Source organism: Salmo salar, chromosome 15, assembly GCF_965601325.2.
Source record: "Salmo salar chromosome 15, fSalSal1, whole genome shotgun sequence".
Taxonomy (NCBI): Eukaryota; Metazoa; Chordata; class Actinopteri; order Salmoniformes; family Salmonidae; genus Salmo; species Salmo salar.
Genome location: NC_138305.1, coordinates 88,412,791 through 88,431,105, shown reverse-complemented (window position 1 = coordinate 88,431,105; position 18,315 = coordinate 88,412,791). Strand labels below are relative to the sequence as shown.

The 18,315-nt window shown below is 43.4% G+C and overlaps 1 protein-coding gene across 1 annotated transcript in view; it reads left to right on the top strand.

Annotated features, from left to right (window-relative positions):
* The window catches only part of LOC106572346 (bridge-like lipid transfer protein family member 3A), a 61,821-nt gene that overhangs the window by 8,455 nt on the left and 35,051 nt on the right, over window positions 1-18,315 (top strand). Inside the window, exons 2-4 of the mRNA XM_014146391.3 lie at window positions 15,566-15,728; window positions 17,956-17,994; window positions 18,172-18,263. Coding sequence (XP_014001866.3) covers window positions 15,566-15,728; window positions 17,956-17,994; window positions 18,172-18,263 — 294 coding nt within the window. The remainder of the gene's footprint in view (window positions 1-15,565; window positions 15,729-17,955; window positions 17,995-18,171; window positions 18,264-18,315) is intronic.

Sequence of the window (18,315 nt, the reverse complement as noted above, 5' to 3'; positions counted from 1 at the left end):
AGAAAGAGAGAAGGAACAACACATGATCAAGATGAGCTAGCTACTAGTTTACAGCAATGAAAGATCGAATTGTTACAAAGAATGGGCTACATTTCTGAGAATAATACATTCATTTGCTTACCTTTTCAAGCTCGAAGACGATTCACTCAAAAGTGTTATGAGTGGGTGCATTATAAACATCTTTCCAGGGTGTTGATGCATCCTCCTCCCAATACAACCTCTTTCAACACCATGGGTAGGGGAAGGGTATCCATCTGCAAAAGTTAAGTTTTGCTTTGATGTCAAGTCAGCTCCTATTGTTGCTACCTTAGCTGTTGTGCTAGCTAATATGCTACTGAACAGTGACACCAGCATATTAACATGCATATTGGTATTAAAAGACAACAACGTATTCACCTAAAAATGTAAGTGTTTAGGGAAATCATTAGTTAGCTAGCTATTACATTAATTGCGCAAAAATATAATAGCTAATATCATGTCTAGATAAGCGCCAGCCAGTCAGTGACACAAACATATTGAAGCTGGTATCAACAAAATGTGTTTCTCTATCCCATAAAACATGACATTGCTAACTAGGCATCAATTAGCTAACACAATTTTAAAATGTCCGGTGAGTGTTTAACTTATTACAACTTTGGTAGAAAGCTAGCTAGATGGCTTGGTTTCCATTTTCCAACATATTTTTCTAATCCCCTTGATTGGTCGTCAACGGTGACTGGTCTTGGAACTTATGTGTTCCCAAGAAACGGCTTCTGGTAAACTGTTTGCCGCAAGTGGCAATAAATATTGTTGCCACAGATTCAAATAGAATCTTGAGAGAATTCTTTGCTAGAAAAAAAGACTCTGGGTGAACTGTTTGTCTCTAGTGGCAATAAATATTATGGTTGCCAAAGGCTTGTTGCAGATTCACCACTCGTGGCAAACATTTACAAACTACTGGCAACATTTTGTGGCACACTATTTCGTTTGCAGCAAGTTTGCCACAAACTTGGGGGAAGTTTGCCGCAACAAATTCATTTTTGTACAGGACAATATGTATTGCAATTCTCACGATTCTATATGTATTGTGATTTGATACTGTGATTTTCATTGCAATTTGATTTCAACATATTGTTCACCATAAGGCTCCTGAGTGGCGCAGCGGTCTAAGGCACTGCATCTCAGTGCTAGAGGCGTCACTATAGACGGCATTGATCGGGAGTCCCATCGGACGGTGCACAATTGGCCCAGCGTCGTCAGCGCTTGGGGAGGGTTTAGCTGGGGTAGGCCATCATTGTAAAATAACAATTTGTTCTTAATTGACTTGCCTAGTTAATTAAAGGTTAAATAAATTAAAGTCTGCTAAAGAGAGACAAGAGAGAACATGAGAAAACAAGTTTGATCTGTCAGGTAAATAAAAGTGCTGAAAACAAAGTAGCTCCCTATTTAAAAAGAAGATTGAGAACAAGCTATGATGCAAAAATAATGGAGTTTTGGTGAAGGTACAGGTACAGCCAATCAGTGCAAAAAATTATATTGCGATATTGTCAAAACAATACGATATATTGTCAAAAATAATATCCCGATATGTAACTATCGATTTCCCTCTCCCCATCACTACAAAAGTATTTGCTGCTGCTATGCTATTTTGAGAAGATGGTCCAATTGTTTGTCTTTTAGTTGTTGATGTCACAGTGTGTCTAACTGTTTTCTCCCTGCCATACAGAGGAGCTAAAGCTGGGCATGCATCAGTATGGTGATTTGGGTATCAGACTTTCTGTGTAAGATTAGATTGGGGCAGGGGTATTCAAGTCCGGAGCCTGCTGGTTTTCGTATCTACCTGATAGGCCGCATCCCACTTACTGAAGCCATTACGCAGGCTTATGAAGTCACTTGTCTTTAAATGTAGTCTACAGCTGCACTCCTTTGAATGTTGAGTTATGTAAAAGCGTTAAGCTTTTATTTGCAGCAATATCGGTTTGTGCCTAAGTCTCTGACTGTTCTGTGTTTTTTAATGCCTGGCAAATTGGCAATCACTGTCAGTAAGGGCATGGTTTTTTGTGTTGAAATGTGATGAGCTCATTCAGCTGTATGGGGAAAAGGCTAAGACTGGAGAGTGTGGTGTTTTTGTTCATAAGACATTGGCCTATTTCCAGTGTGTCAGTTTGACACATTTTGGCTTTGCTCTGTTTGTCCGTTGTGGTGACTGTTGAATAAATTAGAAAGATTGCGTACTAGATGGGAGGAGGTGAATGAGCCAATTCGCAATGGCATTGAGAACATCTAGCCTCTGGATTGCATGCTGACAAATGTAACGCTTAAACATCCTTACCTTCTCTCTCCGTTATGGGACAGAATAAATAAGGATAATTTAAGGGCATGGTCTATTCATTGCTACTGCCAGGGCTTTGGTGATTATAGGACATTTTATTCAGACTTGTGTAGCTTAGTGATTTATTTAATCAAAGAAGCAACGTTGTTTTCGACTAGCTTATTTTTGTGGGGAAATCTCTTCTGTTCTCTTTGAATGCTCTTTTTGGGAGTGCATTAGTATGACCCATGGCCTGCATTGGGCTAATGTATGACTGTTTTCTTCCCCCTCCTTGCATACACATTTATAATAAAGGCTTGTCAGAAAACATACCTCTCTTGGAGTGTTAACACCTCACAAAGAGACTACTGTGTGTAATGGTTAGCGTGGCTGGCTGTTTCAGTCCTGTACGTGTGAGGAAGATGCAGATGCCATGTTTGAGCTTGTCTTTGGTCACTCAGTCCCATTATACCCACTCCGCAACTCACCTGCCTCTGGCTTCAAAACTCCTTCACTCCAGTAGCGTTGTTGATGTGGCCCTGCTTTGTTGGTAGTGTTGGGAATTGCCAGGGACCTTACGATACAATATTATCATGATACTTTGATGCCGATACAATATGTATTGCAATTCTCACGATTCTATACATATTGCGATTCAATTTTGCGATTTGATGTTCCAAACCAAGGTAACACGCACACATTTAATCAACCTATCAAATTGTGTGGAAAATATGGAATTTGGAGATTGTTTGCACATTGGGAAAATGTCGGCGAGACATTAGAATAAAATGTTGATGTCTGGCCGACGTATAAACGATGTAGAACTGCAGAATTTACAATGTAGGCATTCTACATACATCTGCAAGACGTCTTGACAATGAGCAACGCTGTCTTAACGGCATCTTCCAGATTAGTATCCTCGTACCTATGTTGGGCAGACGTATGTGTGCTATCTGGGAACATATTGCTTATGTCTGCTGCGGAGAGAGGAGAGGACACTATTTGTTGGCCAAGCAGAGTGGAGGTCAACATCACTGCAGAATATTCTGTCATGTTCAATTTCACCCACTCAATCCCTTCCCTCTCTCACGCAATCTTGGTTCTTCCACTTGGCAGAATGACAATAGAACCAAATCACCAGGCTCACCCAAGCGCAGGACACGTCACTGCTAGAGACAGGCTCTGTGACTGAGATGACCAGGAGCTCAGGAGCCCTGTCTGCTCTGAATAACAGATAAGACTGGGAGATAACGTCTTGGCCTATTCTACCAAATCTAGGCCCTATGTTGTGGCAGAAGGCTGATGGAAATAGAACTTTAATAAAGTCAATCTGAGAAAAATGCTACTGAAATTCTATCTACACATTTCCTGCTTCACGTGCTACACTCTGGACCATTGCTCCTCTCCCTTCTGGAACAGCTACAAGGCTCTCCCCCACCCTCCCTTTAGCAAATCGGATCACGCCTCCATTCTGCTCCTCCCCCACCTATAGGCAGAAACTTAAGCAGGAAGCACCCGTGGTAAGGACTGTTCAACATTGGTCTAACTAATCAGAATCCATGCTTCAAGATTGTTTTGATCACGTGGACTGGGAAATATTCCGGTTCACCTCTGAGAATAGTATCGACGCATACACTGACTTTGTGACTGTGTTCATCGGGAAGTGCATAGAGGATGTTGTTCCCACTGTGACAATTAGAACTTATCCAATCCAAAAACCGTGGATAGATGTCAGCATTCGCACAAAGCTAAAGGCACGAACCCCCACATTTAACCACAGCAAGGTGACTGGGAACATGGATGTGTACAGCAGGGTTGGGCGATATGGACAAAATAGCATATTACAATTTTTTTGAAGGTATTTTATGTTTTTGAATAATAAATGTTCTAAATATGCTTTCTGAGTATCTCATGACCCTAGGGTGGCAACACAAATTATAAGTGATTTCAATGGGGCTTTCTCCATTTATATTATTCAATCCAACTCTAAACAAAAATCATTTTCAGCATTTTCATAAATTTCTGCATTTCTTTCACTTTTATCATAACTTCCATACTGTGTCACGCAGCATGGTTTGGGCAAAAAATGTAGGCGTAGTTAATTGGTGTTGGAATCATGGAAATATAATGATTATTCTAATTCTATAGTTGGAATATAGTGGGCAGCACCTTGAATACATTGTTTGACATGACAACGAATGAATAAGCCAGTGAGGAATTATTGACAGGGTAGGAACCAAAGTGCTGGTCAGTGTTTCCAGGTGACCCTAATTAGATGTTACATTTCATGCTTTCTTACTTCATGTAGCTAGCAAGCTAACCAACATATTCATGCTTCGCCTATTCCTCTCTGACAAGATACCTTTGCACAAACATGCTTATATAGGCCTATACCAGCACTGGTACCAGGCAGTATAAGCTAACTAGCTACGTTTGCTCTGACTCTTAGTACATTTAGCCAGCTAACTAGCGATTAGCATTAGCGGCTAACACATTATTTTAGCAACACCTGGCTAAAAAAAGACAAACTATTAAACAGTAGTGTTCAGACTGTCACGTCTGCTCCCGCTCTTCCCTTCCCCAGGCGCTTGAGGGCGCCAGATGACATTTCATCACGCACTCCTGCCATCCATCACACACACCTGCCTTCCCTCGTCACACGCATTCAGCGTTATTGGACTCACTTATCTCCTGTTTATTTCCTCCCCTATATTTGACAGTTCCCCAGCTCTGTTCCCCGCTGCTGCATTGATTGTTTTTTTTGTCTTAGTTTCTGTTTGCTGACGCTGTGCTTGTCTTGTTATATGTCCGTTATTTATGAAATGTTACTCCCCGTACCTGCTTCGTCTCTCCAGCATCAACTCAGAATGCAGCAGCCTAACATACGAAGCATCGGGGAGTACTGGCGTTCTGGTTGGAGTGGTGGCAGCGGCTCTGGGTCGCCACCGATGGAACCGGGGAAGCCTAGCCAGCTCATCGGGCTTTCACGTCCTAGCTGGCTCGAGAGGTTTCCTTGCCCCGGTTGGCTCGGATGGCGTCCATCCCACGTCGGCCTTAGCCGGATCGTCAGTTCTTGTTCGCCCAGCCGGTCCAGGAGTTTTTGTTTGTCTTTTGTTTTGTTGGTGACGTCGGGGTGGATTCTGCCACTGATGGAACCGGGGTGCCTAAGCCAGCCCGTCAGGCTTTCACGCCCTGGCTGGCTCGAGAGGTTTTCCTGGGTCGGTGGCTTCCAATCCCACGACACACTCCTCTGGATTATCGGGCTCCCCTTCTGCTGCGGTATCGACAGGCGTCTTGCCTCAGCCGGATCGTCAGACTCTCATGCCTCGGCCGGCTCGCCAGGCTCTCACACTCCTGCCGGTTCGCTGGGCTTTCACGCCCCAACTGGCTTGCCCATGTCTCGGCCGGTTCGCCCAGGTGGGACACCAGGTGGCATCCCAAGAGGGAGGGGTACTGTCATGTCTGCTCCCGCTCTTCCCTTCCCCAGGCACTTGAGGGAGCCAGATGACATTTCATCATGCACTCCTGCCATCCATCACACACACCTGCCTTCCCTCGTCACACGCATTCAGCGTTATTGGACTCACTTATATCCTGTTTATTTCCTCCCCTATATTTGACAGTTCCCCAGCTCTGTTCCCCGCTGCTGCATTGATTGTTTTTTTTGTCTTAGTTTCTGTTTGCTGACGCTGTGCTTGTCTTGTTATATGTCCGTTATTTATTATATGTTACTCCCCGTACCTGCTTCGTCTCTCTCCTACTCATGTAACACAGAAAATAAGATACACAAACTAATAGTGTAATTATAGAACACTTGTGGAAAGCAGCATGTCACCAACATTGTTGCATCATTTGATCTTGCAGAGTGAATGGCAAGAAAGTGCTTGTAACTCTGGTCGAGAAACTGCTCTCTCCTTGAGTGACGGGGCAAGGCTTGGTGTGGTTAGCGGCATGCAGGAGAAGGAGAGAGGACTCAAGTAGCAAACAAGTAAAATATAAAAACAGACATTATACATGCCGGAGTTGCTTATCACATTTAACAAACCAAACATATACCATTATAGAAGGTAAAGTAAAAACTCCAACCGTTCTGTGCATAAATACCGGTGTATATAGTCAAATACGGTATAAAACCCAGCCCTAGTCTACAAACCAGCAATGACCACCATAAGGCAATCAGAGGCAAAACAACCGTAAGGGGACAAAGTGGAGTCACAATTCAATGGCTCAGACACGACGTACAGTGCATTCAGAAAGTATTCAGACCCCTTGACGTTACAGCCTTATTCTAAAATTGATTAAATTATACATTTTTCTCATCCATCTATGCACAATACCCCATAATGACCAAGGGAAAATAGGTTTTTAGAAATGTTTGCAAATGTATTAAAAAATAAACTGAAATACCTTATTTACATAAGTATTCAGAACCTTTGCTATGAGACTTGAATTGGAGCTCAGGTGCATCCTGTTTCTATTGATCATCCTTGAGATGTTTCTACAACTTGATCGGAGTCCACCTGTGGTAAATTCAATTCATTGGACCTGATTTTGAAAGGCACACACCTGTGTATATAAGGTCCCATAGTTGACAGTGCATGTCAGAGCAAAAACCAAGCCACTATGCAGAAATCGCTCTGCGATTTCCTGGTTGCTAAAATTGTAATATACTGCTCAAAAAAATAAAGGGAACACTTAAACAACACAATGTAACTCCAAGTCAATCACACTTCTGTGAAATCAAACTGTCCACTTAGGAAGCAACACTGATTGACAATAAATTTCACGTTGTTGTGCAAATGGAATAGACAACAGGTGGAAGTTATAGGCAATTAGCAAGACACCCCCAATAAAGGAGTGGTTCTGCAGGTGGTAACCACAGACCACTTCTCAGTTCCTATGCTTCCTGGCTGATGTTTTGGTCACTTTTGAATGCTGGCGGTGCTTTCACTCTAGTGGTAGCATGAGACGGAGTCTACAACCCACACAAGTGGCTCAGGTAGTGCAGCTCATCCAGGATGGCACATAAATGCGAGCTGTGGCAAGAAGGTTTGCTGTGTCTGTCAGCGTAGTGTCCAGAGCATGGAGGCGCTACCAGGAGACAGGCCAGTACATTAGGAGACGTGGAGGAGGCCGTAGGAGGGCAACAACCCAGCAGCAGGACCGCTACCTCCGCCTTTGTGCAAGGAGGAGCAGGAGGAGCACTGCCAGAGCCCTGCAAAATGACCTCCAGCAGGCCACAAATGTGCATGCGTCTGCTCAAACGGTCAGAAACAGACTCCATGAGGGTGGTATGAGGGCCCGACGTCCACAGGTGGGGGTTGTGCTTACAGCCCAACACTGTGCAGGACATTTGGCATTTGCCAGAGAACACCAAGATTGGCAAATTCACCACTGGCGCCCTGTGCTCTTCACAGATGAAAGCAGGTTCACACTGAGCACATGTGACAGACGTGACAGTCTGGAGACGCTGTGGAGAACGTTCTGCTGCCTGCAACATCCTCCAGCATGACCGGTTTGGCTGTGGGTCAGTCATGGTGTGGGGTGGCATTTCTTTGGGGGGCCGCACAGCCCTCCATGTGCTCGCCAGAGGTAGCCTGACTGCCATTGGGTACCGAGATGAGATCCTCAGACCCCTTGTGAGACCATATGCTGGTGCGGTTGGCCCTGGGTTCCTCCTAATGCAAGACAATGCTAGACCTCATGTGGCTGGAGTGTGTCAGCAGTTCCTGCAAGAGGAAGGCATTGATGCTATGGACTGGCCCGCCCGTTCCCCAGACCTGAATCCAATTGAGCACATCTGGGACATCATGTCTCGCTCCATCCACCAACGCCACGTTGCACCACAGACTGTCCAGGAGTTGGCGGATGCTTTAGTCCAGGTCTGGGAGGAGATCCCTCAGGAGACCATCCGCCACCTCATCAGGAGCATGCCCAGGCGTTGTAGGGAGGTCATACAGGCACGTGGAGGCCACACACACTACTGAGCCTCATTTTGACTTGTTTTAAGGACATTACATCAAAGTTGGATCAGCCTGTAGTGTGGTTTTCCACTTTCATTTTGAGTGTGACTCCAAATCCAGACCTCCATGGGTTGATAAATTGGATTTCCATTGATTATTTTTGTGTGATTTTGTTGTCAGCACATTCAACTATGTAAAGAAAAAAGTATTTAATAAGATTATTTCATTCATTCAGATCTAGGATGTGTTATTTTAGTGTTCCCTTTATTTTTTTGAGCAGTGTAGTTCGCCTAATTTCAGTTTACAGTTGAAGTCGGAAGTTTACATACACTTAGGTTGGAGTCATTAAAACTAGTTTTTCAACCACTCCACAAATTTCATGTTAACAAACTATAGTTTTGGCAAGTCGGTTAGGACATCTACTTCATGCATGACACAAGTAATTTTTCCAACAATTGTTTACAGACAGATTATTTCACTTATAATTATTTCACTTATAATTCACTATCACAATTCCAGTGGGTCAGAAGTTTACATACACTAAGTTGACAGTGCCTTTAAACAGCTTGGAAAATTCCAGAAAATTGTCATGACTTTAGAAGCTTCTGAAAGGCTAATTGACATGATTTGAGTCAATTGGAGGTGTACCTGTGGATGCATTTCAAGGCCTACCTTCAAACTCAGCATCTCTTTGCTTGACATCACAGGAAAATCAAAAGAAATCAGCCAAGACCTCAGAAAGAAATTATAGACCTCCACAAGTCTGGTTCATCCTTGGGAGCAATTTTCAAACACCTGAAGGTACCACGTTCATCTGTACAAACAATAGTATGCAAGTATAAACACCATGGGACCACGCAGCCGTCATACCGCTCAGGAAGGAGACGCTTTCTGTCTCCTAAAGATGAACGTACTTTGGTACGAAAAGTGCAAATCAATGCCAGAACAACAGCAAAGGACCTTGTGACGATGCTGGAGGAAACAGGTACAAAAGTATCTATATCCACATTAAAACGAGTCTTATATCGACATAACCTGAAAGGCTGCTCAGCAAGGAAGAAGCCACTGCTCCAACACCACCATAAAAAAAGCCAGACTACAGTTTGCAACTGCACATGGGGACAAAGATCGTACTTTTTGGAGAAATGTCCTTTGGTCTGATGAAACAAAAATAGAACTGTTTGGCCATAATGACCATCGTTATGTTTGGAGGAAAAAGGGGGAGGCTTGCAAGCCGAAGAACACCATCCCAACCATGAAGCACAGGGGTGGCAGCATCATGTTGTGGGGGTGCTTTGCTGCAGGAGGGACTGGTGCACTTCACAAAATAGATGGCATTATGAGGTAGGAAAATTATGTGGCTATATTGAAGCAACATCTCAAGATATCAGTCAGGAAGTTAAAGCTTGGTCGCAAAGGGGTCTTCCAAATGGACAATGACCCCAAACATGCTTTCAAAGTTGGGGCAAAATGGCTTAAGGATAACAAAGTCAAATTTGTGGGCAGAACTGAAAAAGCGTGTGCGAGCAAGGAGGCCTACAAACCTGACTCAGTTACACTAGCTCTGTCAGGAGGAATGGGCCATAATTCACCCAATTTATTGTGGGAAGCTTATGGAAGGCTACCTGAAACATTTGACCCAAGTTAAACAATTTAAAGGCAATGCTACCAAATACTAATTGAGTGTATGTAAACTTCTGACCCACTGGGAATGTGATGAAAGAAATAAAAGCTGAAATAAATCATTCTCTCTACTATTATTCTGACATTTCATATTCTTAATGATCCTAACTGACCTAAGACAGGGAATTTGTACTAGGGTTAAATGTCAGGGATTGTGAAACCTGAGTTCAAATGTATTTGGCTAAGGTGTATGTAAACTTCCGACTTCAACTCTACTATATAGTATATGTGTAAAATTCATTTTTGATTTAGAATGGACCATTATCATGCAGCTGTATCGAAACAGGGGCAGCGGGAAAAAATACATGTCATCTATGCACTTAATTAGTGAATGGAGGACGCTTTTCCCAGTGTTTTTTTCTCTTCATGCCAGCCAGATAGTCTATACTGCTGTTGTAAGTATAAGCAATGTGCTTAATATTAGGGAAGTTGAGAAATAAATATAGTAGGCCTAGCCTATAGAAAGCTGATGGGATCTTTGTATTTTTATTAGTGGCCATCACTCTGTTTTCTCCCGCAATTACATAGCCTATGGAAATGTTGCGCAACCTGAGCTCACGGGCTCTCATGAAGTGTTTGATTAGATTTTCGATTACATTTGCATTGATGTCAGAGTGATTAGCGGGACAATAGAGTGCGGAGTACCAGGCAGTTAGCAAGTTTGGTAGGCTACTAATGACCAGCAGCAGCATCAGAGCTTGGAGAAGCCTAATTACTGACTAAACGGTCTTGTGGTATTTGACTGCCTTCATGACTCGTGACCACCGGTGTGGCAGTAATATGGTCACCGCAACGGTCTTTTTGTTCTGTATCTATGTTCTGTATCCCAGTTGTTTGTTCTAAATGTTGCATTGCCATACTGGCTGACAACGTTCTTATTCCTTGCTTTCTAGCTAGCCAACTATGGCTGACTTAGTCACATCAAAAAGTGCAGCCAGAAAAACAGCTAAGTAGCTGCATTTGCATTTGTTTAAGCTGTTTTCTAGAGACAATTATATGGATACATCTATAACAATGAGCTAATGAAGTGTGATTTCGCCTGGCACAGAAAAATTGCTCACTCGTCAGGACACTGTTTTTCAGAGGTGCTAGCCAACAACACAGCTAACACAATTACTTCAAACTGAAGCTGGAAAGACTGCAAGCTAGATGCACTTCGTTTCGTTTACCTTTGTATATATTCATAAAAATGATGCCAGCTGATTCATGATTTCGACTGGTTGAGAAACGCTGCCTGCCTGCCTGTCTTGTCTCGCGCCGACACCTTCATTTCTATGGGACAGCTGGAGATTGAATATTAATATTGAAACAATGTTGCAAATGTCAGAGACACAGACAGCAAGGTTTATTTATACAAATCTCCGCTGTTGAAACGAAATGTTAGTCTAAAAGAAATGTGAGATAATGTCCAGATGCTTTTTCTAGTGGAGATCAAGTGTATAACTTCCCTGCCTGGGATGATGAGACAGTGGATTGCGCAGTTAGATGGAACAGAGTAAATAGGCATTTTAACATTATAGATGTAGCCGTTGGTAACTTGTGGAATAGACAACCGGCTGGAATGCAGTTTTAACCAATCAGCATTCAGGATTAGACCCACCCTTTGTATAAATGTGTATATTCTGTATTCTAGTCATGGCTCATTCTATATAACTACTGCTATACACAACTACTCTATTCATATACTGTCCATACTGCCTATGCACATCATTATGTATGTGTGTGTGTGTATACTCTATATGTATATACAGTGCCTTCGGAAAGTATTCAGAGCTCTTGACTTTTTCCACATTTTGTTACATTACAGCCTTATTTTATAATATAACAGTTAGGTTAAGTAAACAATCCTCAGAAATCTACAAACAATACCCCATAATGACAAAGCGAAAACAGGTTTTTAGAAGATTTATTACAAATAAAAACCAGAAATACCTTATTTACATAAGTATTCAGACCCTTTGCTATGAGACTTGAAATTAAGCTCAGGTGCATCCTGTTTTCATTGATCATCCTTGAAATGTTTCTACAACTTGATTGGAGTCCACCTGTGGTAATTTCAATTGATTGGACATGATTTGGAAAGGCACACACCTTTGTATATAAGGTCCTACAGTTGACATTGCATGTCAAAGCAAAAACCAAGCCATGAGGTCAAAGAAATTGTCTGTAGAGCTCTGAGACAGGATTGGGGAAGGGTATCAAAAAATGTCTGCATCATTGAAGGTCTCCAAGAACACAGTGGCCTCCATCGTTCTTAAATGGAAGAAGTTTGGAACCACCAAGACTCTTCTTAGAGCTGGCCGCCTGGCCAAACTGTGCAATCGAAGGAGAATGGCTTTGGTCAGGGAGGTGACCATAAACCCAATGGTCACTCGGACAGAGCTTTAAAGTCTCTCTGTGGAGATGGGAGAATATTCCAGAAGGACACCTATCTCTGCAGCACTCCACCAAGCAGGCCTTTATGGTAGAGTGGCCAGATAGAAGCACTCCTCAGTAAAAGGTACATTACAGCCCGTTTGGAGTTTGCCAAAAGGCACCTAAAGGACTCTCAGACCATGAGAAACAAGATTCTCTGGTCTGATGAAACCAAGATTGAACTCTTTGTCTTGAATGCCAAGCGTCACGTCTGGAGGAAACCTGGCACCATCCTTACGGTGAAGCATGGTGGTGGTGCCATCATGCTGTGGGGATGTTTTTCAAAGGCACAGACTGAGAGACTAGTCAGGATCGAGGGAAAGATGAACGGAGCAAAGTACAGAGAGATCCTTGATGAAAACCTGCTCCAGAGCGCTCAGGACCGCCGATTGGGGTGAAGTGAAACTTTCCAACGGGACAATGACCCTAAGCACACAGCCAAGACAATGCAGGAGTGGCTTCGGGACACGTCTCTGAATGTCCTTGAGTGGCCCAGCCAGAGCCCGGACTTGAACCAGATCGAACATCTCTGGAGAGACCTGAAAATAACTATGCAGCAACGCTCCCTTTCCAATCTGACAGAGCTTGAGAGGATCTGCTGAGAAGAATGGGAGAAACTCCCATATTACAGGTGTGGCAAGCTTGTAGTGTCATACCGAAGAAGACTCGAGGCTGTAATCGCTGCCAAAAGTGCTTCTACAAAGTACTGAGTAAAGGGTCTGAATACTTATGTAAATGCTATATTTAATTTTTATGTTTTTAATAAATGTGCAAACATTTCTAAAAACCTGTTTTTGCTTTGTCATTTTGGGGTATTGTGTGGAGATTGAGGGGGGAAAAACAATTTAATAAATGTTAGAATAAGACTAATGCTGGCCCATGTTGACACCAATGCTTCCCACAGTTGTGCCAAGTTGGCTGGATGTCCTTTGGGTGGTGAACCATTCTTTACACACACAGGGAATATGTTGAGCGTGAAAAACCAGTGCGCCTGGCACCTACTACCATACCCCGTTCAAAGGCACTTACATTTTTTTGTCTGGACCATTCTCCCTCTAAATGGCACACAAACCATGTCTCAATTGGCTCAAGGCTTAAAAATCCTTCTTTAAATTGTCTCCTCCCCTTCATCTACGCTGATTGAAGTGGATTTAACAAGTGACATCAGTAAGGAATCATAGCTTTCATCTGGTCAGTCTGTCATGGAAAGAGCTGGTGTTCTTAATGTTTTGTATATTTAGTGTATATTTATATTCCAGACTCTGAAATTTCTCTTTCTGAAATTGCTCGTTCAACAATCCAACAAGTAACAATCTTAGCATAGCCTATTTCATACTGTCTGGAAGATGGTTTGAAAATCAAGCCAGGCCATTATGGGTTGCATAAACCCTAGAATTTTTGTACCTCTTAAACCATGCTAATCCCCCCAAAATAGCTGTAGCCTAGTTTGAATTAGTACCATGATAGTCTGTGTGGTGTTCCAGACTACAGCCTATCAGGGTTCAAATCCATGTCAATTCAGGAAGTACACTGAAATTCCAATTCCAATTCTCCTCAGTGCTTTTTCATTGGGAAAAATGTGATTTTGGTTTACTTTCTGAATTTAGGCTACCGTAATTGAAATGGAATTGACCCTAACCCTTCAGGCTATTCTTTATTATTTTCACCGCTCTTAAAGGATAGAAATAGCATATTAAAATGCAAACGCAGTATTGTTAAAAGGGTTGAATCCCCAGCTAGGACATGTTGGATGCTGTTTTGAATGAGGAATGTCTTATTTTCTTCTCATTATTGAGCAGGGTTAGTGTACACATAAAAGCTACTGGGTATGCAGGCTTTTGCCCAGCCCTGCTTTAAAGGCTGGAACAAAACCCTGCATACGCTGTAGGTCTTCAGGAGGAGGCTTGGACACCTCTCCCTGGTGAAGGTCTATTTTCAGACTTGGACATTTCATCATGGGGTGCTAAAGTGGTCTGTAGGAGTGTTGGGTGGAGTGAAAGTGCTCCCTCAGGGAGAGAGAGGGTCCAGGCTGTGTGCACTCAGTGGAACGAGGTTCTGAGTGCATAGGCCTAGTCATAGTGGAGTAGCTTTAATCTCATTACAGCAGCCTAGTCAATGACAGACCAGTATTGCGACTGGGATAGAGATTGAGGTATGGTTGAGGGGTGGAGTGGTTCACCTGTTCACCTTATAGCTTAGCACTCATTAATGTGGGCTGGTTAACCTCGTATATCACTGTTCTTTAAAGCTGATGACTGGTAATAGTCATGCTCCTTTACTGGAAGGCTAATTCAAATCTTGTTGGACTGAGGTTGATGCTCTACTCTATGATGGTATCTCAGCTTTTCAAATGAAGCCCTCTAGTTAAAGGAATTCTGAGACTTGCTACATACCAAAGGCAGCACTAGGCTACTAGAAAAGCCCCTGACAACATCATCTTGAACCAGTGTCTCACTTGTCTCAGTAGCATTACAATATGTTACCCAGACAGTGGACTGATGAGTCAGTCCAGCACTACAGTCAGACCTCTTGTGTATTGGCATTTAGCTCTGTCACCACCTGCCAAAGCCCAAGAAACACCAGCCTTTGTGTTGGAGTCTGAAATGTCAGGTTTTAGTTAGACTGAGTGTGGAGTAAAGGTCATAATTATCCAGTCATGGTGAGTGTGGTAGATTTGAACTATAAATGGTCTGTTTGTTGCCTCATCATCTTTTCAGAATACGTTACAGCTAGCCTATCCCTCACCACTGCTGTTTCACTGTGTGAAGTTTTGCTCTGGCAAATGACTCAGCAGTTCATTTTTAGCTCTAGTGGAGGGTAAGGTCAATGAAGCCAGATGGGGAAAGTCCTATGGTGGGAATCTGGAAAAGACACGGTCTGTACTGCAGCCTGGGATTCAATTAGGCCTACAGCATGAAGCTCACAATTACATCTCATTGCCAATATTTCTGCAAAAATCCAACCTTGGTCACCCTAGCATCTAATTTTAACCTCATTTACACTGTCTCACATAGCCTCCGAACCCTCGTTAACCACACATGCATGACGTGTAAACTATTTTGGTGATCAGTCTGGTTTTAATGCCATGTTCTTATGCTATCTAAGTGACTCAAACATAACAAAATCAATGGGGGCTCCATGCTGACAGTTAGTACCGTATGTCCAGGTTTTATGGTTTCTTGAACTTACCCCTCTCTCATTCCTTTGTATGAAGGTTCACCAAGAACCTGTCTCCAGACAAGATCAACCTGAGCACACTGAAGGGCGAAGGTCAGCTGTCCAACCTGGAGCTGGATGAGGAGGTGCTGCAGAACATGCTGGACCTGCCCACCTGGTTGGCTGTCACCCGGGTCTACTGCAACAAGGCTGCAATCAGGGTGAGACAACTGTGTTATTATTTTTATTTTCGGGCTCGGGAGGCGATGGTCCAGGTATGCGTACTCTGAAACATGACCCGCCAAACCGTGCTTCTTAATACCCGCCCGCTTAACCCGGAAGCCTGCCGCACCAATGTGTCGGAGGAATCACCGTTCAACTGGCGACCGAGGTCAGCCTGCAGGCACCCGGCCCGCCACAAGGAGTCGCTAGAGCACGATAAGCCAAGTAAAGCCCCCCGGCCAAACCTTCTCCTAACCCGGACAATGCTGGGCCAATTGTGCGCCGCCCTATGGGACTCCCAATCACAGCCGGTTGTGATACAGCTCGGGATCGAATCCGGGTCTGTAGTGACGCCTCTAGCACTGCGATACAGTGCCTTAGACCGCTTGCGGCACTCAGGAGGCCCCAACTGTGTTATTCTTATAATAAACCATGTGTTTCCCCGATGGCAATGGCTGCGTACAGATAAGAAAGAGTGTTCCAGAATTATGTCACTGCATTAATTTAGTAGTTAAGGTCAGTATTTTTTCAGCAGCAGTGGAAAAGATAGTGTGGTGGGCAGCGTGGTAGTGGACGTGGCCAACTACTCAGTCTCTGACCAAAGATTTTAAAGGCCCTCCTCTTTGCTGCTGTCACGGTTTTCGTCGGTAATGGAGGACCAAAACGCAGCAGGTATGTGTAAGCTCATCTTGACGTTTATTAACTTCCCAAAATGAACACCAAAATAACAAAACAAGTGAACGAACGATATACAGACAGTCTGGCAAGGCACAAGGCTAAACACAGAACAATCTCCCACAGACAAACACACCCAACTAATATAGGACTTCCAATCAAAGGCAACACCACACAGCTGCCTTCAATTGGAAGTCCACCCCAATTAACTCTACATAGAAACACACTTACTAGACTACACATAGAAATACATAAACATAGACCATAAACGAAAAACCCGGAAATACTAAATCAAACACCCTTTTACCAAAACACCACCCCGGACCACATAAAACAAATACCCTCTGCCACGTCCTGACCAAACTACAATAACAATTAACCCTTATACTGGCCAGGACGTGACAGCTGCAGACATTTTGCTGTTTCAAAGCACATTTCTGCAATTCTACACATTTTGCCATGGGGCGGAGAGAAAATGTCCCAGTTTTAAAGCTAGTTTCCTGTAATTCTACACATTCTGTCATGGGGCTGAGAGAAAAAAACAACAGTTTTAAAGCAAATTTCCTGCAATTCTATACATTTTGCCATGGCTTATGCCGTGTTCTTGTGCTATCTGAGTGTCTCAAACATTATAACAAAATCAGTGGGGGCTCCATGCCATAACATTTTGGGAATTTTAGATTCTCTCTGACTCCTAGTTTTTATTGGTGATTGTTAGTTCTCAAAGATTATCTTATTTAAAAAATATTTAGCTCTTTTATCATTTCTACATACCTTATATCTGGCTTTAGTTGTTTAAGTTTAATTGACAATGTTTTACCATCCCAATGTTTTTCATATTTCTTGGCGGCAACTATTTAGCAGCGAGGGCCCGCCACTGCTAAATTAATATAGGGGAAACACTTGGTCATATTTGCTGATCAATGGCAGATTAACATGAAAGCAGTAAAACGTATGGTGAGTGGTTTGACAAGACCATGTCATTGGGGTTTCACAGTGTAGCCTTTAGCTACATCAATGAACGCTGCAGAGGGCATAGGCTACACACACTGGCAGCACGGCAGAGATAAGCAGCATTACTGTCTAATAACACTAAGATCAGTGGACACATCTCCAGGCCCACTGCTAGCCTCAGATAACATTTACATTTTAGTCATTTAGCAGACGCTCTTATCCAGAGCGGATAACAGCGAGAGAGCAGCATGAGGGGGAAGGACACAAAAGGCCAGAGGCTAGCACAGCACCACACCGAAGCCCTGAATGACCTGCTCAACCTGTTGTTTAGAAAGATGTGGACTGCAGATCAGATTGGAAATTAGCTGGGTTGTCTTTGTATGGCCCAGATCAGATGTCCCCTTATTAATGTTTTATCTTCAAGATGACTAATTAGAAGCCAGTCTAGGTCGGGTATAAATCTACAAGGAGAGGTCTAAAAGCACTAGCCACTCTGTGTATCTTGTACACAGTGAATGATAAACAGTCCAGTAGAACAGTGCTGAGGAAAGCGTTTGTGCCATCCTGACTGGTCCCCTGCTGTTTTGTCTCCCTCAGATACAATGGACAAAGTTGAAGACCAGCCCCATCTGCCTGGTATGAATTCTGCCCTTTGTTCTATTCCTCCACGAGTTTCTGTCCCGCTCATTCTCCCTCTCTCTCTCCGTTTTATTTCTCCTGTTGTAAAGTGTATTGATTTACTATTGTAATACTGCATCCACCCCTGCTGTGCTGAACTATGGTAACTATGCACCCTTCTTCAAACTCCCGCAGTTCCTGGACAAGGTGGAGGTGGAGATGAGAACGTGTGAGGAGCCCCGTGCACCAAATGGCCCCTCCCCTATTGCCATCACTGCTGGCCAGAGGTAAGCCTTACCTTTTCTGTCTGTTTGAAACCTTTTGAGGGAAATTTGTGAT